This window comes from Suricata suricatta, chromosome 9, assembly GCF_006229205.1.
Source record: "Suricata suricatta isolate VVHF042 chromosome 9, meerkat_22Aug2017_6uvM2_HiC, whole genome shotgun sequence".
NCBI lineage: Eukaryota > Metazoa > Chordata > Mammalia > Carnivora > Herpestidae > Suricata > Suricata suricatta.
This window is the reverse complement of record NC_043708.1, coordinates 89161330-89188763: the sequence shown is the minus strand read 5'-3', so window position 1 is coordinate 89188763 and position 27434 is coordinate 89161330. Positions and strand designations below refer to the sequence as shown.

Below are 27434 nucleotides of genomic sequence, written 5' to 3'. Positions count from 1 at the left end.
GACAGATTCCTAGACACTCACAAACTACCAAAATTGAAACAGGAAGAAATAGAATTTTGAACAGACTCATAGCCAGGAAAAAAAAAAAAAAGAATCAGTAATCAAAAATCTCCCAATGAACAAGAGTCCTAGACCGAATGGCTTCCTAGAGGAATTCAATCAGATGTTTAAAGAAAAGTTAATACCTATTCTTCTCAAGTTGTTTAAAAAAATGGAAATGGAAGGGTAACTTCCAAACTCATTCTACAAAGCCAACATTACCTTGATCACAAAACCAGATGAAGATCTCTCTAAAAAGAAGAATTACAGGCCAATATCCTTGATGAACGTGGATGCAAACATTCTCAATAATATACTAGCAAATTGAATTCAACAGTACAATTACAAGAATTTTTTACCATGATCAAATAGGAATTATTCATGGGCTGCAGGGCTGGTTCAATATTCATAAACCAAACAACATGATATACACATTAATAATAAAAGAAAGGATAAGAGCTAAAGGATAAGAGCCTCTCAAAGATCCGGGAAGAGCACTTGACAAAATACAGCATCCATTCTTGATAAGAACCCTCAACAAAGTAGGGATAGATGGACATACCTCAACATCATAAAGGTCATATAGAAAAGACCCACAGCTAGTATCATCAAAATGGGGAAAAACTGAGAACCTTTACCCTATAGTCAGGAACAAGACAAGGATGTTCACTCTCACCATTACTATTTAACATAGCACTGGAAGTCTTAGCCTCAGCAATCAGAAAGCAAAAAGAAAAGGCATACAAATCAACAAGGAAGAAGTAAAACGTTCACTATTTGTAGATGACATGATACTCTACGTAGAAAACCCAAAGACACCACCAAAAAAAATATTTCTAGAACTAATATATAAGCATAGCAAAGTCAAGAGGCATAAAAGAACATGCAGAAATCTGTTGCATTTCTGTATACAAATAACAAAGCAGCAGAAAAATAAATCAAGGAATTGATCCCATTTCTAATTTCACCAAAAACAATAAGATACCTAGGAATAAACCTAACTAAAAGGTGAATTTATTTTTCCTTTGGTCTATTTTTATATCAGTTTCTCATTCTTTTAGTTATTAAGGATTCATAATATATTTCAATACCTTCTTGGTAGGAACAGAACCTACTAGTTACTTTTCTTTTACAGAGTTTTCCTTGGTATTCTAGTTTATTTGGTTTTCCTTATGAAATGTAAAAGTAGCTACTGAAATCCAAAACAGAACACCCACAATGCTTGCTGGGATTTTCACTGGGATTGTGTTAAATTTACAAATTACTTAGGAAAATTGGTATCTTTGTGATGGTGAGTCTTACTTTCTGAAAATGTGGTATGTCTTTCCATTAATACAGGTCTTTTATATAGTTCAGTGGCAATTTAAAAAAAGTATATTATGATCAAGGACATAATAGTCAAGATTAAAAGATTTGGTAAGAAATTGAAAAGTATAAAAAAAGAACCAAATGAAAATTTTACAACTGAATAAATACATAACATATTAAGAAGTCAATAACCAGATTTATTATCATATTAGATATATCTGAAGACAGAACTCGAAGATAGGTCAGAAAACATTTCGAACTTAAACTCAGACAGACAAGAAGATGGAAAATAAAGAAAAGAATATTATATATACATAAAACATGTATATTATATATGTCAATTATATAACTTATCTAACATAAGTTATATAAATACACACATAAATACTATATATTATATATATGAGATAAGGTAAAAAAGTTTAACATACCATAACTGAGGTTGCAGAAGAATAAAAGAGAGATAATGGAGCAGAAGGAACACTTGAAGAGAAAATAAACTGAAACTTAAAAACATTTTTTAATGTTTATTTATTTATTTAGAAAGAACGTGAGCAGGGTTGGGGCAGAGAGAGACGGAGAAGGAGAATCCCAAGTAGGCTCCACACCTTCAGCCCAGAGCCTGATGTGGGTCTCAATCCCCCAAACTTCAAGATCATGACCTGAGCCAAAATCAAGAGTTGGATGCCAAACAAATTGAGCCATTCAGGCACCCCTAAACTGAAACGTTTCTATTTAAAATGCTAAACTTGGTGGTTGGTACTTTTTATGTGCTCAATAAACATCAGCTATTATCACTGTCAATATTATTTTTCTACTCCTGGTCCTATGAAAGATTTATACTATTGATCATATCACTGGAGTCCAAATCCACTAGACCTTTTTTCCCTCAAAGACCTTATTTATGCTCCTCAGGCACACTTATTCTCTTCATCTGTGTTTTTTTTTTTTAATCAACAGCTTTTTTGAGCTGTTCCCATACTATAAAATCCTCTATTTAAAATGAACAATTCAGTATTTTTAGCATATTCACAGAGTTGTGCAACCATCAAAATAATCAATTTTAAAACATTTTCATCACCCTTTCCCCCTAAAAAACCCTATCCCTCTTAGCTGTCAACTTTGAACTCCTTTCTCCCTTGCCCCAGCCCCTGGTAACCAGTAACCTTCCTTCTGTCTATAGATCTGACTCTTCTGGACACTTCATATAAATACAATATGTGGTCTTTTGTGACTGGCTTCCTTCATTTAGCATGTTTCCAAGGCTCATCCATTCCTTATTATTGTGAAATAATATTCTGTGTATGGACATACCACATTTTATTTATCTATTCATCTGTTGATGGACATTTGGGTTGTTTCTATGTTTTGGTGATTATGAATAATGCTACTATGAACATTCATGTATAAATTTTTGTGTGGACATAAATTTTCATTTTTCTTAAGTGTATATACCTAGTAGTGGAATTGTTAATTCATAAAGGGATGTTATGTTTAGCTTTTTGAAGAACTATCTGTTTTCCAGTATGGTTACATCATTTTTACATTCCCACCAGCAATAGATGAGGGATCCAATTTCTCCACATCCTTACCAACCTCTGTTATTATCTATCCTTTTTTCCCTTCTTTTTAAAGTAACCTCTACCTCCAACATGGGGATTGAACTCACCACCCTGAAATTAAGTGTCATGTGCTCTACTGACTGAGCCAGCCAGGTGTCCCATCTGTCTTTTTGAGTATAGCCATCTTAGTGGGTGTAAATTTTTCAGTAGCAAATAAATAAAACCTTTTTATTTCAAAATAATTATAAATCCAGAAGTTGCACAAATAGTAGAGTACATGAATCATTTTGTTACCAGCTTCTTCCAATGGCAGCATCTTACAAAACTTGAGTAAAATGTGAAAACGAGGGAGCTGACATCAGTATAATACTATTAATTAGGCCTAATCCAGATTTTACCCATTTTAAAATGCTATGCTGTTATGGATTGCACGTTTGCGTCTCCCAGCCAAATTCATTATGTTGAAGTCCAACACTCAAAGTGATAGTATTAGGAAATAATTAGGTTTAGGTAAGTTCTTCAGGGTGGAGCCTTCATAATGGGATTAGTGTCTTATAAAAAGAAAGCGACTAGTGCTCTTTCTCCCTTGCTGTGAGGATACAGCAAGAGTGCAGCCATCTGCAAACCAGGGAGAGGGTTCTCATCAGACACAGAGTCTGCTGACACTACGCAAAGGGATCTGTCAAGGAGGCAGTTGGATAAAAGATTCTGGAGCTCAGAAACTGGAAGGGCCTTGTGGTAGAAATTTGACACCGGGCTTTATACCTATATGGATGTCATACAGGTAACATTTAAGCCATAGAAATGGTTAAGGTCACCTAGGGAGAAAGATGAGAGCCGGGCAATACCCTGAAGCATGCCAACATCCATGGCCTGATGGGAGGGGACAGACAGCAGAGAGGTAGGAGGGAGAGCTTGACAGGCCATTTCCTGGAAGCCCGGAGAAACTGTATGCCTCAAGGACAAGGAAGTAGTATCTGTCCAATGCCATCGAGAGGACAAGCAAGATGGAGACAGGAAACAAAAAAACAAGTCTATTCTATTTGGCATTTTTAAAAATGTTTATTCATTTTTTGAGAAAGAGAGAGAGAGAATCCGGCCGGAACTCAGAGCCCTGTCATCATGATCTGAGCCCTGGTCTGATGCTTAACTGACCAGCGCCCGTATTTGGCAATTTGAAAGCATTTCATGAGGTTTTAACCTTTACCTCTCCACAGAAATCCTTCGTCAATGGTAAAAGATTTATGCGATCTGAAGAGAAAACTAGAGCGCGCGTTTGATCACCTTTTCCTCAGAAATAAGCTCGGGGCGAAGCGCGGCTCTCTTCACGGTAGAGGCGGCCTGCCCTTTCTCACACATACGTGCACACACGCACACACGCACACACGCACCCTGTTGAGTGCGAAAAGCGAAGCGATCTGGATGATATTTCCATTTCTTTTCTTTTTGCCTCTCTGTGTTTTGTCATCTCTCTACAACAGGGAGTGTTATGTGGCAAACCCATCCTGTGAGGTGATAGCATCTCCGTGACCCCCGAGCCCCGTGCGGCCGGCCGGGCGAGCACGTCCGGGGGCCGTTGCTCCCTGCCTGCTGCTGACCGAGACGCAACAGCGGGCACAGCAGCGCGGGGCTCGGGCGGCTCACCCGGCCTCCGCCCGCTTCGTTCGGGGAGCCGCGTCCCGGGCGGCGGCTCCGCGGTCTGACCCGAGGGGCGGCAAGATCTGACGCGGCTTCGCCGTAGCCGCCGCCACGCCGCTGCGGGCCTGGGTTGCTAAGCGGACGGTTTAATCCAGAAGTGCCTTTTATCTTGGCTCTCGGGACCGGCCCTGGGGGAGGGAGGGTGGGGTTAATTAGCCCTAGAGGAAGGGCCTCCGAAGGGTGGAGCCGAGGTGGAAGAGAGGAGAACCCTTTAAATAAGGGGCGCACACTGGCCGCCCAGGAGCCCGTCCTCCACCTCCTCCGTGTCTGTGTGAGACGGAGCGGCGGCCGCAGCCCGAGGGACACGATGGAGCCCGAAGAGTACAGAGAGAGAGGTGAGCGCCGGGCACCCCGATGCCCTGCCCCAGCTGGTGCTGGCGCTCTGCCCTGAGGTTTTGGGGGGTCATTTGACTGGGCCTCAGCATTGCCCTCTGAGGGGTGGCTTCCCCCCGGTTCTTCCTGAGAGAGGAACGTGGGACGCGAATGTAAAACGGTTCTCACCCTGTCTTTCCTCCTGCCCCTCACACGCCCACTCTCCCTTCCATCCGCTCTCCCGGGGGGTGTGTGTGTGTGCGTGTGCGTGTGCGTGTGTGTGTGTGTGGGGGGGGGCCTTTCCCGGTCCACGTGCCCACGGACGCAGGATTTGGGTTCCCCGTCCACGGAATGGGGCAAGAATACAAATTCTGAAGTGGCCAAAAAATGTCCCCCAGTATTCTGCCGTCGCTGCGAAATCCTTTCTTCACGTTCGGGTCTGTCGGTGCGGGTCTCTCAGCGCCGTTCTTTCGGGTGGTCCCTCATCTCATAAACACTCCCTGAGCCGCTACTCCGTCTCAGGCCCCGGCGTGGGGAGAAGGAAGCCGTGGACACCCATTTGCAGGCCCGGCCCGCCGAGAGGAGCGGCGGGTAGTTGCCGACCATTCCTCTCGGGGGCTTTTTCTAGCATCACCCCCGCTGGAAGGTTCTGTCGTCTAACCTGTCTTTGCTGTAAGGTGCTGGCCCATGCGAAACGCAGCCTCGCCGCTCTGTCCCCCACGCGGACGGGACCCGCCGAGGGGCCACGTGGCCGCGGCTGGCTCGCTCCGCTTCCCAGAAGCCTGAGCAGGTCCCGTAGACCGCGGCCCTGCGAGGAGAAGGCAAACAGCCCGCAGCCCTGCGCCGCACCGGCCGGGCTGGTCTGGGCCCTCAGGGCTCAGCCGGGCGCACTGCACTCTCCAGAGGGAGGTTTGGAGGAGGGCACCGAGGAAGAGAGAGGGTGTCGAAATCCCTCTTGTCCCCTTCACCGTGTTTCCTGGAGCTGGTCCTCCTCATGAGAATTTTTGCACGAGCTGCTGCAGAGACAAGAAATAGGGTTGTCTCTCCTTATCTCTATTTTATTTTATTTTTTCAGAGAGAGAAAACCCTAAGGAGCACCAAGGAGGAATTTTAGATCTTGAAGGAGACAGACAGGGGGATGGAGACAGACACACAGACACAGAAAGGGAGAAAAGTGGAGAGGGAGAGACTTGGAGCAAGAGACAGGCACTGTCCTGGAGAAAAATTAATTTACAGTGGCTCCGGAGTATTTGAGTTGACTCTTTTTCTTCCTTATTTATTTGGTCATACATTTGGCAATTTTTTTTTTTTTTGAGTATCTAAGAAATGCCCTAGGTACCGAGGTCTTGGTACAAATAGAGGGAGAGAAGTCGAGTGATTAAGATATGGGCTTGCATTTCCCCAAGACTTGAGGTTAGTGCAGCATTCTTTTTTTTTTTTTAATTTTTTAACATTTACTTATTTTTGAGAGACAGAGAAAGACCGATCATGACCAGGGGAGGGGCAGAGAGAGAGGGACACACAGAATCCGGAAGCGGGCTCCTGGCTCTGAACTGCCAGCATAGAGCCCAACGCGGGGCTCGAACCCACGAACTGTGAGATCATGACCTGAGCCGAAGTCAGACCCTCAACTGACTGAGCCACCCAGGTGCCCCAAGTGTAGTGTTCTTAGTCTGGGTCTGTGATTGTGCTTTCAGGATTCCCTGAACTGCAGAAATTATACACCAGATATTTTGTGTGTGCAAGCCCATCATTTTCATCAAATTCTCAAAGAATCCCATGGGTCCAAAAGTGAGGAATTTACTGGTCCAATGGGAATAGTGAACAAGTAGAACTTTTAGCTTGTATCAGAAGCTGGCATGGGAACTTAGGGTGTGTGTGTGTGTGTGTGTGTGTGTGTGTGTGTGTAACAATTTTTGGATAGAAAGAGCCACAGAGTTTCTACTAAACCTGGAAGGTAGCGAATTAATTAGATGTTCTGTTTTTGAGAAGAAAAGAAAGGTAGGAGAGACAATAAAGATGGATATGGATAAGGGAAAGGGGAAGAAAAGAAAATATTTTACTTTGGTGCTAGAATTTTACACTTCAAGATTTTCAGTCTTGTTCGTTTGTTCACTCACACACTCCCCCCCCATCATTCATTCATCCCCTTACTTATTTTTTCATTATTTAAAAATATTATTATTTTAAGTAGTCTCCATACCCGATGTGGGGTTTGAACCCATGACCTCGAGATCAAAAGTCACACACTGTACTGACTGAGCCAGCAAGGTGCCCCACCTTCACTTTATTTTTTAAATTCTGAAGACAAGGCTGATGCTGGGGATCAGACCCTCTCCCCATCAGCCCACGAAGCCATCTCCATCTTCACCAAGTCTGCTGGCCCTGACCCGAGGGGGACGGGCATGATTGGCCAGGCTCAGTAGGGGGACATGAGGCTGGTTTCTCCTCCTTTGTAGGAAAAGAGATGGTGGATTACATCTGTCAGTACCTGAGCAGCGTGCGGGAGCGGCGTGTGACTCCGGACGTGCGTCCTGGTTACCTGAGAGCCCAGCTGCCCGACAGTGCTCCTGAGGAACCTGACAGCTGGGACAGCATCTTTGGGGACATTGAGCGAATCATCATGCCTGGGGTGAGATACAGTCACCAGAAAGATGATTCTGGGTTTGGGGGCAGAGGAGGTGGGGTGGGGGGCAGTAGGCCTGAAGAGAGGCCTGCCTTGCGTAACCTGGGATGCGCTGCTCCTTGTCCACCAACACGCAAGCCTGTCTTGTGGGCACGTCGAGGGCCAGAACTGGGACCGAAATTAGGTTTCTGATGCCAGGAGGGCTGACCTGTAGTGCTGGGTGGGAGGCTGGAGGGAACCGGCACTTCACCCCAGGGCCTAGCCTGACAGATGTGTGGAAATCTAATGGGGCGAGGTGAGAATGAAAACTAGGTCTGAGGGGAAAGGCCAATGTGGAGAGAATGAGAGAGAGAGGAGGCTGGAAACAGTCCCTGAAGCCCCAGCTGGGAAAGCCAGGGACTCTCCTACAGAGAGCTGTGACTCACTGAAGGGAGGGAAGGAGGCCCAGAATACACGCTTTGTGAGGGAGCCCTGTCAGGAAGAGAGGCCGGGAATGCTGAGTGAGGCTGAACTGTGCCGTTCCCTACCGGGGCGGGGCGGTGTCTCATGATTGAGGTGCTTTTCAAGAGTAAGAAGGAGCTTACCAGTGACAAACAGCACAGGCTGGCGACAACACTGGCAGGACCAGGAACAAACAGACAGAGGCCGGCTGGTGCTAGAGCTGGAGCCCTCCTCTGTGAGCTGTGGCACTGTCCCTGGCCACCAGGTGGGGCACACGTGCCAAGGTGCTCGCGTTAAAATGTACCTCTCCCCCTCCCACAGAAGGGCTGCCTTTTACTGAGTCCTGTGCCACATGCCAGGCACTGGATGAGCCCCATTTCAGGCTAGCCTGTTTTATCCCACAGTGAGCCTACGGTCCCTGTTTTAGAAATGAGGAAACAAGCTCAGGGATAGCAGTTGTTTTCTCAAAGTTACAGAATTTGTGGCTGGCAGATCTAAGATGTTAGTCCAGGCCGGTCTTAGTCCAAAGGCTCTGCTCTTTCTCCTGTACTAGTATCTCTACTAGTGTGTGACTGAGTGCTCCAGCCTGAGCCTGCACCTGCAGGCGCTGCCCTTCAGCAGCACTCCGACAAGCAGGCTGTTCGCACTCGGCCTGCTGGGGCACTGGTGTCCTGAACCACACGTGTCTGGTTTCTTTCCCTTCCTTCCTTCCTTCCTTCCTTCCTTCCTTCCTTCCTTCCTTCCTTCCTTCCTTCCTTTCTTTCTTTTTCTTTCTTTCTTTCTTCTTTCTTTCGTCCTTCCTTCCTTCCTTCCTTTCTCTCTCTCTCTCTCTCTCTCTCTCTCTTTCTTTCCTTCTTTCTTCCATTTATTTTTAAAAGAGAGAGAGTGTGGGAGGAGGGGCAAAGAGATTGGGAGGATCTGAAGTGGGCTCTGCATTGTCAGCACAGAGCCTGACGCAGGGCTCAAACCCATGAACTGTGCGATCATGATCTGAGCCAAAGTTGTACGTTTAACTGACTGAGCCACCCAGGGGCCCCTGAACCACATGTGTCTAGAGACTTTCTGAGGCTGACTTGAGATTTGCAACTATCATCCTCTAAGAGATTTAGATGTGCCAAAAGTGTGCCTGCAGGCAGAGACGATAAATCATTCAGAGTAAGTGTCTACAAATGTATTGGTTGGCAAGTTTGTAAAAAGCCAAATACACAGTTCTGTCTGACCACTCAGCCTATTTCATAAACATCTTTTGAAAATTTCCATATCGTAAAGCTTTACCAAGGAAGCTAGCTCCCCGATAAGATTATCTCATGGATTTCATTCTGTAAAGTGTAATCTCTTGAGGGGCCAACAGTAATTTGGTAGCAAGACTGAGAGCAACTGTCCGGAAGAGGCAAAAACGAGCTGATTTGTTTGATTGCAATTCCAGCAGTTGCTGAGGGTGGGGGTCCTGTGGTCAAAGAGTCTCATTTCTGGACCCAGAGGTCTGCCTGTTTTTGATAAGCGTTCCTTTAGCTTATCTGATCATATTTATCTTGCAAGAACAGATAATTACCTCTTGATAGGGCCAAGGGATGGAAGCCCTTCTCTGGGGTTTCCAAAATACCGTCACTAAGGACACTGATAATGAAGGCCGGTCTTCCGTCTAATCTCTCAGGCTGTACCAGCCTCTGAGAGCAGCCTGAAAGCAGTTGGCCCTTTGCTTTCCTCATTCTGACCAGTCTCTCATTGAGGACCGGATTGATTTTGCTCTCCCTGCCGTCTCCCAGACACAAACAGGAACTATCCTTCTGCTTTAATTCCAGCTCTGGTTAGAAAAACTTCCTCTACTGGGGGAGCCAGTTGGTTAAGCATCCAACTCTTGATTTTCACTCAGGTCAGGATCTCACAGTTGGTGGTTCTGAGCTCTGTTTTGGGCTCTGTGCTGACAGCATGGAACCTTCTTGGGATTCTCTGTCCTTTCCCAGCTTGAGCTCATGCTTGTGTGCTCTCTCTCTCTCTCTCTCTCTCTCTCTCTAAAAATAAATAAGTAAACATTAAAAAAAAAGAAAGGAAAACTTTTTCTTCTCTTCATATGGGAGAGAGAGCAGCAGAGTGGGAGAAAGCAGGATACCATCCTGTGTAGGAGCCTGGGCTGTGGGATTACACAGCCTTGAATTTCTGTCTTGGCACTGTTATCTGTGTCTGTGCGGTGTGTGTGATCACGGGGATGCTGCTTCGCACTCACCAGCCCTCATTCTCTTCTGTAAAACAGAACTAATGGTAGAACTTACCCCATAGGGATCTTGTGAGAATGAAACAAGGTAAAGCATGGAAAGGGGAAGATATTGTTACATAGAACACATTTCGCCTGGCGAAAATCGGAGGAAGAGGTCTGATTATCTAGTGTCAAGTCAGGATAAATGATGTGTCTATCATCGGGTGACTAACTTACCATGAACATTAGTGCTTTCCACTTGGCAAATTTCTTCCTAGACTGATCCACATGATAGCCCCAGGAAACAAGATTTATTTTACGATGAGAAACTGATGTCAGGAAAGGTGCAGAGGAGTATGTTGTTTTTATGGGGTGTGAATAACATATAAATTTTGAGATCCCCTGTAAAAAAATAAAATTAAGTATGGTTCTTGGAAAAGACCTGTGAAAACATGGATCTTGGAGCTTAAGTGCATCAGCTTTACAATAAACCTACAAACACATCTGCTTAGGACAACAGAAAAGACTGAAAACTATGTCTTTGGACTTTAATTGTGTGCTCCTCCTACCACACACACTGCCTAGGACACTACCCTTGCTAGTGAGGGATAAAAAGAATTTGTGCATACCAAATAGCTCAATGATACACTAAGATGTTGACTAATGAGTTCTCAGTAGGGTGGACCATCTATCTAGAATGAGAATGTTCCATGGGTTCAGGGAAAGGACTGGGGAACTGGAGAAGGTTTGTAGAGGAAATGGGTATTCAGTACCATTCTAAGAATTAATAGGTTTTGGAAGGTCCTATCAATATGGGAAGTGCCATCCTGTCAGGGGACACAGTATTGCTCAAAAACATGAATGCAGAAATGAACAGGGCATGTTCATAAAACAGGGAGATGAAGTCAGATTAGATAATTAATGAGTCTCATGAGCCTGTTAGAGTGGGGCCCTGTCTGTCCACCTGACTCCTGCTTACATCCGGTTTTTCAACCTGATTGTGGGTTCAGGGGTTAACTTGGAGGCAGGGCTCCCATGCCCTTAGGCTGGCACTTCCCCCACCCTTTTCTCCCCTTTCCCGATCCTCACTGGGAAGCTAAGGACAGCTTTGAGTACATGTACCCTGATCCTGTGCAGGAGCTGTGTGCCCGGAGAACTCAGCAGTCTATAAAACAAAGGATTTTTTTTTTCACAAGAAACTGGATGAGACAGTCAACCTATTCTTCTAGACCTCATAGTCTCCTCTTCCTCTTTATTACCAGGCAGAGTGGCATGGGGGAGAAGCACTGGAGACTAATGTGCACACTATCCAGAATCCGCAACCCTAATTACTATGCTAATTTTCACTTTGCATATTCCCTTCTGGCCTTTGCATGTGTACAAATGCTCCACTGTGGAAGCGGCTTAGACTATGAGGAATGTGGGTGGCAAGAACACCATGAATAGCTTTATTTTTATGGAGTTGTGTCATTTACTTGACTGTCTTAAAAGTGTCAGCCCATCTCTAGAGTGGGTGCTTCCCCCTGCCAGGGAGGGCCTGTGGTAGAGGAAAGCCTCCCAGATGAGCCTCCTGGTGCCACACATGTACACGCTCTGCTTCCAGGTGGTTCACTGGCAAAGCCCCCACATGCACGCCTACTACCCAGCTCTCACCTCATGGCCATCACTGCTGGGAGACATGCTGGCTGATGCCATCAACTGCTTGGGATTCACCTGGGTGAGTAACCACAGCAGTAGCTGTAACCTGTGGCAACTGACAGAAAGTGACATTCTAGGGCAGACATATTTTGTCCTGATCTCTGAGGTGGATTCTAAGTTAACAATGTCTACATTCTTCGAGCTTAAGCTCTATAAAAATTACCTCATCCTTTAACCCTGTGGAATCAGGGCCCATTTTGTAGATGAAGAAACTGAGGCTTAAGCAACTTCTCTCCCAAAGATCACACAGCTCCCAGAGAGAGAGAGATGAGATTTGGACTGAGATCTGGTTATTGCCACAGTTTGTGATCCTAACTAAGCAGTTTGGTGCCTGTGCGTACAATTTCCCTGTGCTCTTGTCTTTGAGGGGTTAGGGATATACCCTCGGACTTCCCTTAATAGCCCCCTAAGCACCGAGCAGCTTTAAATTGTGTCCGAAGCCTCCTGGAACAGCTTTGTATTTTAAGTGTGAAGGGTGTGTTGCAGGGAGGGAAGGCAGAGAGGAGTGAGGGGAGAGGGTTGCTATCTTTTCCAGGAAGGAGTGCTTTCTTTCTTAGTCCTAAAAACTTGCCCCTGGCCTTCAGAAAGCTGCTCAGCTGGGTATTTTGGGGACTAGGGAAGCCAAATGGAAGCAATAATTTTTAGGGCTGTTTCTCCATAGAGCTCTGGAGTTAGGACAAGACTCTGCCTCATTGCGGGTGGCATCAATCCAAGGCCCTACATTCTTTTCCCTTTTTGGTTTGGTAAAGGATGGGGTGGGAATGGGGAACAGGGACTGACATGGACCCTTTCTCCAGGGGGAGGATAGGTCAGGTTCTCACTGATAGCACAGGGACCCGGGGAGGGCCAGGGCAGAGACAGACGTGTTTCTGGGGCTGGTGCGGGGTTGCCTTCGGTGTCCTGGGGCTGTCTGGATGAAGCTGTTTTCCCTCTTTTAGGCTTCCAGCCCTGCCTGCACAGAGCTGGAGATGAACGTCATGGACTGGCTGGCAAAAATGCTGGGGCTCCCAGAGCACTTCCTGCACCACCACCCCGGCAGTCAGGGAGGCGGCGTCTTGCAGGTGCCTCCATTGGCAAAGTTCCTCCCAGCTTGAGGGCTAAGTAGTGAAAGATAAGCTGAACCCTTGCCCAGGCTATTCCCCTGTTTTCCATGGAGGTTCCCCTCTGCCACCTACTGCCTTCCTGTCACTGCCACCGCTCTTGCCTTTACCATCATCACTGTCCTGACTGCCGCCACCATGGCTGATGCCGCCACGTCGTGGCTGCCACCCTCACCACTGTCTAACACTGCTGCCGCCTCCACCCTTCCTTTCTTTTTTCTTTGAAAAAGATGAAGAAATCAGCACATTATCACATTTCCAGTATTGGTTGATTCAGGTTTCTTAGTTTATAAACTGACAACTCCTCTCCTCTTCTTTGTCTTGACAGCTTCTGGTAAAAAAAAAAAAAAAAAAAAAAAAAAAAGACAAGTAGAAACTTCTTCCCATCTCTTCTGGGTCCAGGAGACCCTTGGTAGTAAGAAAAATTAGTGACATAAATCAATTTGTCTTATCCTATAACCCTATCATTTGGATATCTGTCAAATGATAGTTCCTCAAATATTTCTTTTTTTATCAAGAGCAATCAGCATAATGGAGCTTGCTGGGTGCCTCTCATAGGCCGTGCACATTGCTAGGTTCTTTTGTGTCTATAGATTCATGAGGACTTGGTTCTGAGACCTTTGAGAACCCTCAGATTCTTCTTTTTCTTTTTTAAATCTAATAATTTGTGTATTTTTTATAATTTACATCCAAATTAGTTAGCACATGGTGCAACAATGATTTCGGGAGTAGATTCCTTAAGCCCCTTACCCATTTAGCCCATCCCCCCTCCCACAACACCTCCAGCAACTTTCTGTTTATTCTCCATACTTAAGAAGATTCTTTTTTTTTTTAAAAAGCTATTTGTTTTATTTTATTTATTTATTTATTTAATTTAATTTTGAGAGACAGACAGAGACAGCATGATCAGGGGAGGGTCAGAGAGAGAGGGAGACACAGAATCGGAAGCAGGCTCCAGGCTCTGAGCTAGCTGTCAGCACAAAGCCCAACGCGGGGCTCGAACCCACGAACTGCGAGATCATTACCTGAGCTGAAGCCGGACACTTAACTGACTGAGCCACCCAGGCGCCCTGAAGCTATTTCTTTTAATGTTTATTTATTTTGAGAGAGGGAGAGAAAGAGAGTGAGAGAGTGAGCATGAGCAGGGGAGGGACAGAGAGAGAGAGAGAGAGAGAGAGAAAATCCCAAGCGGGCACCACACTGTCAACGCAGAGCCCAGTGCAGTGCTTGAACTCATGATCTCTGAGATCATGACCTGAACTGAAAGTGAGAGTCAGACATTTAAACAACTGAGCTACCGAGGTGCCCTGAGAATTCTCAGATTTTTGAATTCTACTGGAGCATATAATTTTCCTGCTTTTATAATCTATAAGATAGAGATGATAATAATAATTAATAATAATAATAATAATGTTTTCCTCAAAGAGTGGATATGGACATTCAAAGAACTCTTCTTTAAAATAAAACCAGCCATGGTGCCCTGAGCTGAGAACCAGAAAAGTTGCTGGGCTCATTTGCTAACTAAGTGACTCCCTCTATCTCTCTCTCTCCAGTCTTGCAGCAAGATTAAAACCCTCGCAAGGAAGGCACATTACTGCATGTTGTGAACCTTCTACATTGTTTGCAAAAATAGTTACAGCTTTAGATCTTCTATCTGCTAAATGTCTGCTGTACACGATCTTTCTTTTCACTTAATTATCTCAAGAACTCTGTAGATAAATAGTATCATCACTGACTTTTGAGATAAGAGCACTGAAACTCAGAGGGGTTAAAAACTTGCCCTACATGCTCAGCTGGTAAGTAGAAGAATGAGGATTCAAACCCCCGCCTGTCTCAATCCAAACTGTGCTTTCTCCACGTATTCATCAGCCGTGTGCATTTGGTTCTGTCCTGGAACATCTATGAACATTGTTATCCTCATCGGTAGACAGGAGTCACCTCAGAGAGGTTTTATGGAGCTAAAGGGACAACAGAAAGTTTTGTAAACTACGAATAGCTATGTAGATGGAAGGTGGCATTATTATTAGTATTACTATTCTGCTGACTTCCTGGTTGTGGAGTAATTTCCAGTCAATGACTATCTAGTAGGAACTGATCTCTACCACTCCCCGTGACACTGTCTGCCAGGCTTTTTAGCAAGGAGCTATCAGCTATTGGTCACCTCAAGATTTCAAGAAGCAAAGACACCAACGACTTAGTGAATGAACGATGAGAAACCATCAAGATTTCTGTAAGGTTGCTGAGGGGGCGCACAGGATTCCCATAATCGTGTGGTCAGAATGCAATCCTATTCAACCCTCATTTGGATGATCAAAACGTCCCCTCTGGGAGGCAGCTGGAGGGATGATTTCCATTTTATAAATGGAAAAGAATCTTCCAGAGGAGCAATGTTAACCCAAGGTCACAAGGGCCATTGGCAACAAAATCAAGGTCAAAATGACTAGCCTTTCACATAGGCCAGGATCTCTCTCTCTCTGGACTATGCCTTTAGAAACAAACTCTGTTTCCATACCTAATAAACTGAAAGTTCTTTATTTTCAGCAAGTTTTACATGGGGAGCAAACATATCTGTAAGCAAATTTGTACTCAGCTGAGGCTGAACATTCTCTTGTTGGTCTCTGTGGCCTCTTAATAAAGAGGCTGGTATTCGATGAAAATGTGCTTTCATTCCCTCCCTGGAAAATGAGAGGAGAGGGAGGTGTTGCAGGAATGCATAAGGTGTTGTGAAGGGAGAATGTAGAATAGGCCTGAGAGTCGGGAGGAAAGACAGTCCTGTTGGCAGAAGTCCCTCTTAGGAATAGTTATCACACACACACACACATACACACACACACGCACGCACGCATGCATGCAAGCACACACACGCACCACCTAGAAGCCTGAGGAATCTGCCCAGAGAACTCAAGGAGAGGCTGCCACTGGTAATCCTTCTTCCACTACAGAGCACAGTCAGCGAGTCCACCCTGATCGCCTTGCTGGCAGCAAGGAAGAACAAAATCCTAGAAATGAAAGCGTCCGAACCTGGGGCAGATGATTCCACCCTGAATGGCCGGCTCATTGCCTATGCCTCTGACCAGGTGAGTTGTCTGATACAGGGCAAACTTTGGGGTTAGGGCTTGGATTCTGCAGTCTTAGCTCTTGAGTAATTTTTATCTAGTCCTGAGCATGCTGGAGCTCAGGGCAGTGCAGGCGTCAGAGGTTATCTCTGGGAACCGAAGCGGAAGACCCACAACAAACGTTATTTTATTTTTGACTCCTTTAGTCTGGCTTCAGCAGTATTTTTTGGGGGAGGTTGCTTATCCCAGGATGACTCTGCTAAGAGGTGTCTGTGGTCCTTCTAGGCTCACTCATCTGTGGAAAAAGCTGGTTTGATTTCTCTTGTGAAGATGAAATTTCTGCCTGTGGATGACAACTTCTCACTCCGAGGGGAAGCTCTTCAGAAAGCCATCAAAGAGGACAAGGAGAGGGGCTTGGTGCCTGTCTTTGTAAGTCAGAATGTGTTCTAAGCTTAGAATAATAGAACCTGGAGGTGAGGAAAGAGTTTGGGCAGAATTCAGGAAAGTTACCTGCTGCAAAGAAAAGCAGAGATGTCAAATACAATGTTTTACAAATTATGGGTTATTATTTGTTGGCGCATTAGGAAATAAATTCCGTGCATCATAATTTACATAGGAAAAAAATAAGTAGAATAGAGACGATCAGAGTGCACTCCTGTAGCCAGAGTGTGTATTGTTTGGTGAGACTTTTATTTCAAATACACACAGATATATGTACTAGATTGCTATATAAAATATATTTCTCACTGTCGGTAATGGTAAAGTGTAATGTGAAATACACACTGTTGAGGTAGGATGGGTGGGGTGGAGAATACCTGTAGTCAGAATCTTTGTTTCAGGCCAGATGTGTCACATGAGCCCCCCTCCCACGTTAACTGCCTTTATTTTCCTTCAGGTGTGTGCAACGCTGGGGACCACCGGGGTCTGTGCATTTGACTGCTTGTCAGAGCTGGGCCCCATCTGTAAGTGTCTGCCCTGTCTGGCTAGGAAGACAAGTAATGAACTTCAGAATGTTCCCTAGACCAAGAACCTGAAACTAGCTTTGTGGAACGCTTTTACCCCTCCTTGGTCAGTGCAGAGAGAGTAAGAAGAGCCACCACTGCTCCCAAGTGCCTTTTCCTAGGCAGCCCGGTTACTGCTTTCCCCAGCAGTGGGCAAGAGGTTAGGGAGCTCCTCCTCGGCCCCTGCCCTGCATGCTGTCAGGAGACAACACTGGGAGGTTCCTGGATTTTCTCATCCTCTCAGTTGTATGTTGAAATCTACTTATAGCAAGCTATACGCAAAACCCAGGGTAAATGAGACACGGTGAAATATTTTCCCTTCTAGGCTAAAGAAAGGAAAATGGTAGGGTAGGGGAAGCCTTGGGAGAAGATGAAGTCAGAGAAGAAACCCAAAGAGGATTGTTTAAAGCTTCCAAGCAAGAAATTCACTAGGAAAGAGAGACGTCCCCTCTCTAATGTTGGTGTTAGATGTATTAACACTGCTCTCTGGGCTGGTGGGAAGTTAGTTTCTGTGCCAGGAACTTCTGGGTTGATGTCGAGAGAACGTCAGCCCTCTGGCCAGTGAGAAAAGGCCAGGTATGGCCCTGTGGACTTTCCCTTCAGGAGGCCCCACTCCCATTGCTGTGCCCCTTTGCCCCCGTCTCCACATCCTCCAGCCAGAGCAGACCATCCCTTCTTCTCTTCTCTTGAAGCCCACCAGCCACTGCAAAGGGAGAGAGATGCCTTTGAGCTGGCTGGGGGCTTCCCCTACTCCCACCTCCAGTCCCACCTCCTAGCCAGGTGACATTTGCCTCCTCAGGTGCCAGTGAAGGGCTGTGGCTCCACATCGATGCTGCCTACGCGGGCACTGCCTTCCTGTGCCCTGAGTTCCGGGGGTTTCTGAAGGGCATCGAGTATGCCGATTCCTTCACCTTTAATCCTTCCAAGTGGATGATGGTACACTTTGACTGTACTGGGTTCTGGTGAGTGTGGCAGCCAAGCTTCTAGCCCATGAGAAAGCCTTGCTTCCTCTGCAGAGGCCTCAGCCACTAATGCCCATTTGGAAACCCACAGGGTCAAGGACAAGTACAAGCTGCAGCAGACCTTCAGCGTGAACCCCATCTACCTCAGGCATGCCAACTCCGGCATGGCCACTGACTTCATGGTGAGTGGCCGGAAATGGTGGCTTCTGAGATGGAAACTGGCCACACCTGGCCCCAGAGGGTCTCTTTTATGTTGGCGACTGTCCAAAATCAGCACACTGTGAGCCTATCCCATAATACACTGCTGTATGCCTTCGGCTTCTAAGTATATGGAATGAAACCCAAAAACTGTTTTAAAAATGAGACCAACCTCTGAGGCAGTATGCATATTTCCTGAATAGGTGTGGCATTCTTTAATTCCCAGAAATGTCTTTTCTACCATGAGTGGATCAGTTCCCTTCTGTCTCCATCTTGGATAGTCTTTTCTGCTTACTGCCCAGCATTGGGGAAGAGTGGAGAGTTTCCTTGGGTAGGCAAAGAGGATTCTTGCCTAAATCACTTTTATCTCTTGTCCCCACAGAGACAAGATGGGAGGCTCCATGGGAGGTGGTGGGGCACAGGGACCGAACTTCCTGAGCTTCTGGACCGAGCAGTCCTGGCCTTCCCAACTAGCTGTACCTCGGTCTCTTGACCCTGCCCATATGCTCAGCCTGTACTGTCTCTTGGGCAAACAGGCCCTTCAGATTTACTCCTCAGTTTGAAGATGAGATTTTTCTTTAATTGTAGGGAAGACAGAGATGTAAACAAGTTATATATCCGTGGCCAATGGGAGGCAACAGAGCAGAGTGAGATGAGCTTGGTTTGAAATGCCACGCCACCAGTGGGCCTTTGGGAAACTTAACAGTCCTCTCTGAGCTGTGGCTTCCTCATCTGTAAAATGGGCACAGTGGCACTGATTTGAAAGGGCATTATGAGGCTGAAATGGGAATGCACATGTACATCACTTGATAGTACTGGGAATGTGGCAAATGCTCAGTAAACGGGAGCGGTAATTGTCCTAAAAACTCTTATGCTGCAGAGATTTACTATAGCAAAATGGTTAAGTATTTAGGTGCTAAAGCCAGATGACCTGAGTTTGAATCCTTGTTCCTCCATTTGTTAAGGTGTCAAATGACGTAACCTCTCTGTCTAGGTTTCCTTATCCATAAAATGAGAATGGTGATATATTGGCTTCTTAGGCTTGTTGTGAGGATTAAATGAATTAATGCAGTGAAGCTGAGAGAGCAAGGCCTGATGTATGTGAGATTTAGTTTGTAAATGTCTTGGCTCCTTGGGCAGCTGAAATGTCTTGCCCTTTTAGTCCTAAAATAATAGCTTTCTCATCTCTTGATTATATTGGTTACTCTCCCTCAGGCCAGCTTATACTGCCTTTAGATTTTTGAGACTTTTTTGATTGGCATTGCAGGTAGTAAGCTTACAGACCCTGTAGAAGTTGATAAAAATAGAAAAATAGTTCTTTCATCTCCATTGCCCTGTCTGGTAGGTTTTCAGGAAATTTTAATTAAAAAATATTTTCCCAAGGGCAGATGTCTTTAGGAGTAGTTCTAAGTTGTTTCTTTCTTGAGTGTGAAGTGGTGCCCATCCTCCTATAAGTGAATTTGGATCATCATAACTTTAGAGCATTATCTTACCTCAGCCCACTTTGGATCTTATGTTACTTTTTTTGTTTAGTTTTGTCTCTGTTTGCAACAGTATCTCAGGATGTTCCTGTGGTTCCTATAGTTCATTCCCATCAGTTTGGAGATTTAACAGTGCTCTCTCTTCCAGATAACTTATAAAAATATTGAATTAAACTGTTCTTAGCACTGGTTCAGGGAGCCTTATTATATTTCTACATCCAGAAGGTTCTGCTTTATCTTTTTCCTTCCCCCACCTCTAGCTGTATAGATTTAATTTTCAAGTCTCATAGAAACTCCTAGAAAATGGAAGGTTCTGTTTGTTGTGATCCTGGGAGTCTTCAGTGCTGTTCTGACTCAAACTCCTTTTCACCCAGGCCGCTGTAGCTTTAAACTAGGCCAGCCATGTTTGAGATAAGCCAGAAATAGAGCAGCTTCCTGGGAGAGAAGACTTAGGGACTTGAGCCCTAGCACCCCCTAGATTTTCTGACATCAAGCTCCCTCTAGTGGATGGGGCATTATCTTGCCTCTGGCAGGGGAGACATGCAAAACCTTGCAAGGACACAGAGAAGGCTTGGGGATGCCACTCTTTATAAGTCCAGATTTCCTGCTCTAACAGAAAATATCAGCTAGAATCACCCTGCTGGGTCAGCATGGATTGGTTTTAGAATAATGACCAGAAGAAAACTGGGGATATGAAAAAGAGCATGAAGAAATAAAAATTAAAATAATCTGTGCCTCTCATTTTAATTTTCTGGTGAGATAAAGCAGTAAATTGGCCAAAACCATTTGGGAAAATATTTTTAGAGAAGGCTCCTATTATTAATTCATTATTCTCCTAGAGTGTTTATCTAATAAGGGGTGGAGTTGACTGCTTTCCCTGTCGTAGAAATTTTGTCCCGTGGCCAGGTTTTGATGCCCTCTGCTGGTGAGTGAAAGTCCCTAAGCCAGTCTTCCCCACTAGAATGGTGAGGCAAAACTAGAATGTTTTGCTTAAAAAACAAAAGGCTTAGTACTTGATGTAGGAGAACCTTGTCCATCAACAAAGGGGGAATGTACCCAAATTGAGTGTGCCCAGGTCAGGAAATGAGGGTGAAGGTGAAGGTGAGCACAGTTTTGAGGATTTGGCAATCCTGTGGGTAAGTAGATAAATACTCAGTGGGACAAATATTTATTTTTAGTCAACAGAAATTATGGTGAAGGATTCTGACATTTGCTTTCTGACAATTGGAGGCAGAGGTCATTAGAAACCACCTTACTCATCAGGTTAATGGCCAATGTTTTTTCAAACTCATTGGTCTGTTTTCAGATCTGTGAAACTGGTTTGAAATTGGTTTGGTAATTATTATATCTTTGGTGACCTTCAATCTTGAACTTTAAGCTCTGTTATATTGGTCACCAGGAACAAAGGGTCAACTTTGGTTGAACACAGGCTGAGATGTGGATGTTCATTTGAAATCTGAAGGCTGGAGTGATGCCTCCTGAGGGTACAGGGATGTCACAGGAAGAAGTCAGGACAAGATAGTGAGATTAAATACTGATCATCTTGGTCCTAGGCAGAAATCCTGCTGTGATTTGTAGCTCACGTTTTTATCATCTAAATATCCAACACTGCTGACAACTTCCTGTGAGACTCTGCATTGGTTTTTTCCTGCCTTCCGAAGTGCTGTCCGTTCTCTGTCTCACCAGGAGCCAGTGAGGCAGCAATGCCCAAGGTCACAGACAGTAACTGACAGAGATGGAGGAGAAACCCAGGTCTGTGGGGCTCTCGCGTCCCAGCTCTTGACCACTATACTTTACATTTTCAGGGGGAATAAAAATAGAACTTTATTCTCTGCAATTTGAGGAACCTAGGTTCTTTTAGAGAGAACATCTATTGCCCTTATCTTGAACTTCAGCCTGAGATGAAATGTTTAAAGCAGTGTTTGAAGCAAAATGCCTTCTCCTTTGCTCAGGGTCATGGACTTGGTTTCCACTTGTCCTGCTCTTGGACAAGGGTAACTGTTGGCCACCTTCACCATGATGTGGTCACATGACAGGGCAGCCTTTGGATAACTTGCCTTAGCTTCTCCTTAGCAACAGCTTTGGGAGTCATGGTGACACTCTGTCCCTGGAGGTCAGGGCAGGCAGGGAATGATTAAGCTGAGGAGTGCATGAGGGAGCAGTGCCCTTGCCTAACCATGAGTACTGTGTTACTTTGTTCTAGCACTGGCAGATCCCCCTGAGCCGGCGGTTTCGCTCTCTTAAACTCTGGTTCGTGATTCGGTCCTTTGGGGTGAAGAATCTTCAAGCACACGTCAGACATGTATGTAGTCTTGCTGTATGTCCTCATGGGGACGAAGGCTGGTTTCTGCCCAGGGGATCTGTGGTGTTTGGCTCAGGTGTCTGAGCCTGTTCTTGGGCTCCTGGGACTTGATTATTCAGGGTATCCATTTCTTTGTTAGCTAGAGGGACACTGAGCAGAATATGACACTGAGGGCTATCTGCTGTCTGTCCCTCGAATGAGTGTCTCATTATTCCTTCTGCTATCATCAAGCATCTGAGAGTGATGCCCCAAGAGCCTGTTTTGCAGAGGGAGAAAGAGAAAATAAATCAAAGGGCCGCCTGTATGTCTATGGCAGGAGCATATCTTTTTAAGAATTCTCTGATTATCACAGCTGTCTGAAAATATGAGTCACTATTATGGTTATGCTTGAGACATGGCTCTTCCAGCTTGGAGATGTAGACCTACCAAGTCTCAAACAAACATCCATCTCTACATTGTGTCAGTAGGTATTTACTGAAAGTCTATTTGGTACAACTTATTTTGACTCAGACAACAACAACAACAAAATCATTGTGCTAGAAACAAGACCCAGAGGTGAGACAGGCATTGTCTCTCTTTCATACTCTTCATGGAAGGGATGGGACTTCACTAAGAACTTTGGCCAGCAGTGATTTTCTCTCATTTCTTTGAGTGCTTATGAGTAAGACAAAGCCACTGATAAAAGCCATGGCATTAGATAAATCCAAAGACACTGTCCTTTATTACTCTGTATGTCTTTCCTTTCACCTTTCCTGCTAGGAAAGGAATTCCTTCTTCTTTAAATAAACACACAACCAAATAAGATGATTGAAGCAGTAACAGTGACTGGTTTACTGTTGGTAATTTTACATTTGTAATAAACATCAAGGTGTTTGTCAACAGGACATTTATCAATGAATGGCTATCACCTAGCATATGGAGGGATGTTAGGCATGTTGGATTCTCTCTATATCCTCAGACCCAATATTGGAGGTAGTGGCTGAGGAATGAGATGGTGGAGGTTACAAGTCATTAGGAAAGCTCTTAGGACTGAATATTCAATGCGTAGGTGCTGGCCAACTCCGTTGATGCTCCTTTTACAAGTCAAAGCTCTAACTAAATTCCCATCAGCTCCCCCACACTCCTAGGCCTGGCTTTCAAGGATCTGGTTATCAGCCTTTATTTTAGCTCAGGCTTCTCAGTGTCAGCTGTATCCTCAGTCGGCCTCTGCATCGTCACCTTCACTTTGGCCTCCTAGATTGGTCTCTCTTCTCCATATGTTGTTAATGGATTAGGTTCCATTTCTCCCAGGAGCTTTCCTAACTATTCCATCTGTCCCAGTCACTGCTACTGCTTCCTTGGCATTCCTAAGATCACCTATTCAAGCACAATTATAAAACAGGGCTCAAAGATTACCAGTGTCCCACAACAGTAAGAGGTAGAACTAAAACAGAGTTGTTTGATGTGAGTTAATTTCCTTTCTTCAACTTGACTGTGCTCCTAATTATGACTTGCATAGTGTCTTAAATTTTAAAAATACTTTTTAGTGTTTTATTAGATTCTTACAACAATGCTTGGGGTGGTCACCCTGACTTGGCCCCATATTGCCCTACTCAAGAGTGCAAGGCCTCCTCTCTTTAAAATTTTGGGCTATCTTCTACTATGTGAACGTTACAGAAAATCACATTGTGTATCTCTCTGTAATACAATAATGCTTTATAAAATGGAATCTGGGTTTGGTGTTTTAGTTATACACTGTACTATTTGGTGACCTTAGACAATTTACTAAACTTTCTGTGTTTGGCTTCGTAATTTATAAAATGGGAAATGGTAATGCCTCTCTGAATGGTTTATGGTGATGATTAAATGAGATAATACATATAAAATCCTTATTTGGTACAGGGCCTAACGCTCACCTAATAGTCAATGAATATTTTTTCTTCCCCTCCTCCTCCTTCTCCTACTTCCTCTTCCTTCTCTTCCTTCCTCCTCCATTTCCCCCTTCTTCTAATGATACCAGATCATTGTCATCATCATCATCCTCATCATTAATCATTTCCTATCACCTACAATTGGGATTAGTAAACTTTTTCCGCAAAAGACATTAAATATTTTCAGACTCGTGGGCCATACTATTTCTGCTGCAACTACTCAGCTCTCTCATTTTAGCACAAAAGCCACCATAGCCAAGACATAAACGAATGTGCATGGCTATGTTCCAATAAAGCTTTATTTATGAAAACAGGTTGGGGGTGCTGTATTTGGCCTGGGGACTATAGTATGCCCACTCTTGACCTAGAATGGTTCAGGGCACTGGGGCCAGCACTGTTTTATTTGCCCGTAAAAGTGGTTTCTGGTGGCAGGGATGCTGTGTGGTTTCCCCTCTCCCCAGCCCTGCTTCCACTTTGTTGCAAACAGCTTATGTTGTAGGAAGCAACAGATCATGGTGGGAGGAGCATGTGCTTGGTGACCAGGAGACCTGCATTCTGCCACTCATACCTCGGTGATATGAAGTATGAAGTAGGTGATAGGAAATGATTAATGATGATGATGATGATGATGATGACGACAATCATCTGGTATCATTAGAAGAAGGGGGGAAGTGGAGAAGGAAGGAAGAGAATGGAAGAGGAAGTAGGAGAAGGAGGAGGAGGGGAAGGAAAAAAAGTCACTTTCCCTTAGCCCTTCCTAGGAAAATGAAGAGGTTGAACAAAGCTGAATTCTGGGTCTCTTTTTTTGCTCAAAAGTGTCAGCTTGTCCTTACCTAACCTGACTCTAGGTCTGTACCTGAGATGTCTTAATGGTACTTATGTAGAGTTAAGAAACATTTCCTTGGAAAGAGCAATATTGGTAGGGTAGGTGGGTGGAAATGGGCCTGGAGGGGAAGGAGATATGGGGAGGATCATGGTGAAATTAGAACATGAATTGCCAAAGTATAAAATAGTTAGAAAACATTTAGAAGGATGCTTTCTCTCAGATCTTTAGGACCTGAAAATGAAAAGCTCTTGGGCAGTGATTGGAGACCATTTCAAATAGACCATGAGTGGTCTCTCTCAGAAAGAAAGGGGTCTGGATGAGCTTTGCAGCAACTTGCTTTATCATGATCAAAGAGGTGCTTAGCTGAATTTTGTGAGTTCTCTTAAAATTGAGTATCAAGTCTGAAAATAAGGTGATTCAGTGAGAACCAGGAGATAGCAATTACTTAGGAAATATTTTATTGAGATCTTCTGGATGCTTGAAGAAATTTTTTTTTTAAATGAAAGAAAAGTTAAGACCTGTCCTTGTTTGGTTAATAATCCTAAGTTAAAAAAAACAAAGGAAAATTTTAAAAATGACATAAACTTTAGGGAAAGGTTAATATGGTATAAAGCCTTCCATTTTTTTCATGTGGTAAAATATACATAACATAAAATTTTCACCTGAACCATTTTTAAGTGTATAATTCAGTGACACTAAGTATACTTAGTCACACTAAGTGACAATGTGTGCAACCATCATTACTATTTCTAGAACTTCTTCCATTACCTCAAATAGAAATCCTATACTTAATAAACTCGTGCAAACAGTTTTCTATGATATATGTGGGGAGGATATATAATAATATGGTCTCTGTGGAATGTAAATTAAAAAAAAGTGGGGAGAGATGAAAGAGCATTTGATGTATAAGATTTGAAAAGGTTCAAGAGGGGAGGAAAAGATGTAGGCTTAGGGTGAAGACAGAGCTGTTGTCAGCCCTCATGGTGCTCCTACATACCATAAAAACAAGAATGTTTTTCTCTGGGCAGATGCAGCTGGTACCCAAGGTGGCTGGCTGGGAACACAGAGAATAGGTTGGGTTTTGGCCCTCACTTGCTACCTTGGCCAGTCAAAAAGCTGTGAATCCAGGATACGAGGCCAGATTGCATTGACACCTTCTGGTTCTGGGGGCAAGCTGAAAGAGGGCCCTCAGAAATGAGTTCTTGAGGCGAATCTGATGTGACAAGTAATAGGGAGCCATTAGAGGTTTTCCAGCCTAAACTATGAGCAAAATCAAATGGAGAAGAAAATCAGGTGGAAGATTTTCAGAACTCTGGTTCAAAGGTGTCACTCGTGTAAACCCATGTAGCAGAATGAAAGTTCATGTGGAATTGTCCCTTGTCTGATTATTAAACTCTATTCTCTATTTGCACTTCTAGGGCACTGACATGGCAAAATATTTTGAATCTCTGGTCAGAAATGACCCTTTCTTTGAAATTCCTGCCAAGAGGCACCTTGGCCTGGTGGTTTTTCGTCTAAAGGTAATGGCATCTTCCATAGCTTATGATTAATAGTATTGGTTGTTTAGCCTCTTCGAAATATAAATGCTGGGCTTCTGGGGATGCTTATGGAGATGTAATAAAGACTTCACTTCTCTCTATTTTTCAAACAGGGTCCTAATTGTCTTACAGAAAGTGTATTAAAGGAATTAGCTAGAGCTGGCCGTCTCTTCCTCATTCCGGCCACTATCCAGGACAAACTGATCATTCGTTTCACTGTGACATCCCAGTTCACCACCAGAGATGACATCCTGAGAGACTGGAATCTCATTCGAGATGCTGCCACTCTTGTCCTGAGTCAGCACTGTACTTCCCAACCGAGCCCTCAGGTTGGGAACCTCATCTCCCAAACCATGGGACCCAGAGCCTTGGCCAATGGGATGTCCCTTCAGTCTGTCAATGGGGCTGGACATGACCCAGACCAGGCCACGAAGATCATCAAGCAGCCTCAGCATGTGGAAGCCAGTCCTGTGAAAAGGGAAGATAGCTGCCATCTTGAAACCTTGCTGGACCCACTTGATGATGACTGCTTCTCAGAAGAGGCCCCGGATGTCACCAAGCACAAGCTGTCCTCCTTCTTGTTCAATTATTTGTCCGTGCAAAATAAGAAGAAGGCAGTGCGTTCCTTCAGTTGCAATAGCATGCCTGTAAGTGCTCAGAAGGCACTGCCCACAGATGGCTCTGTGAAGGACTCTTCTAGGGCCAGAATCTTTTCTAGGTTTCCAGAAGAAATGATGATGCTAAAGAAAAGTGCCTTCAAGAAACTAATCAAGTTTTACAGTGTCCCCAGCTTTCCTGAATGTAGCTCTCAGTGTGGGCTCCAGTTGCCCTGTTGCCCTCTGCAGGCAATGGTTTAGATCAGGGGTTTCAGCCAGAACCCAAAAATGTGTTTCAGGGAGTCTCTGAACCCCTCAAAATTGTGTGCTGAATTTATGTGCTTATTATGTCTATGTGCATTCTTCTAATAAGAGAGAGCCTCTAATTTTATCAGATTCTCACAGAGGTTCATGACCCATGATAAGATACAAATGGGGAGTTTAAGCCAGCATGATACAGAATGCTCCAGAAGTCTGGACAGAGAGAAAGGACCCAAGGTAGTGTAATGACAGGCAGCTTCTGTGGTACAGCTTGTGATATGAAATATAACATAAAAATAAATTGTACTTGTCCTTAAAAAAACAT

At 44.5% G+C, this 27434-nt stretch overlaps 1 protein-coding gene across 1 annotated transcript; it reads left to right on the top strand.

Annotated features, from left to right (window-relative positions):
* The first annotated feature begins 4783 nt into the window (after positions 1 to 4783).
* On the top strand, positions 4784 to 27434 carry HDC (histidine decarboxylase). Its single transcript, XM_029952621.1, has 12 exons — positions 4784 to 4942; positions 7379 to 7551; positions 11784 to 11897; positions 12817 to 12939; positions 15921 to 16055; positions 16320 to 16463; positions 16930 to 16996; positions 17835 to 17997; positions 18089 to 18179; positions 21880 to 21978; positions 26133 to 26234; positions 26366 to 27434. The coding sequence occupies exons 1-12, from the start codon at positions 4915 to 4917 to the stop codon at positions 27107 to 27109; spliced, it is 1983 nt and encodes a 660-aa protein (XP_029808481.1). The 5' UTR covers positions 4784 to 4914; the 3' UTR covers positions 27110 to 27434.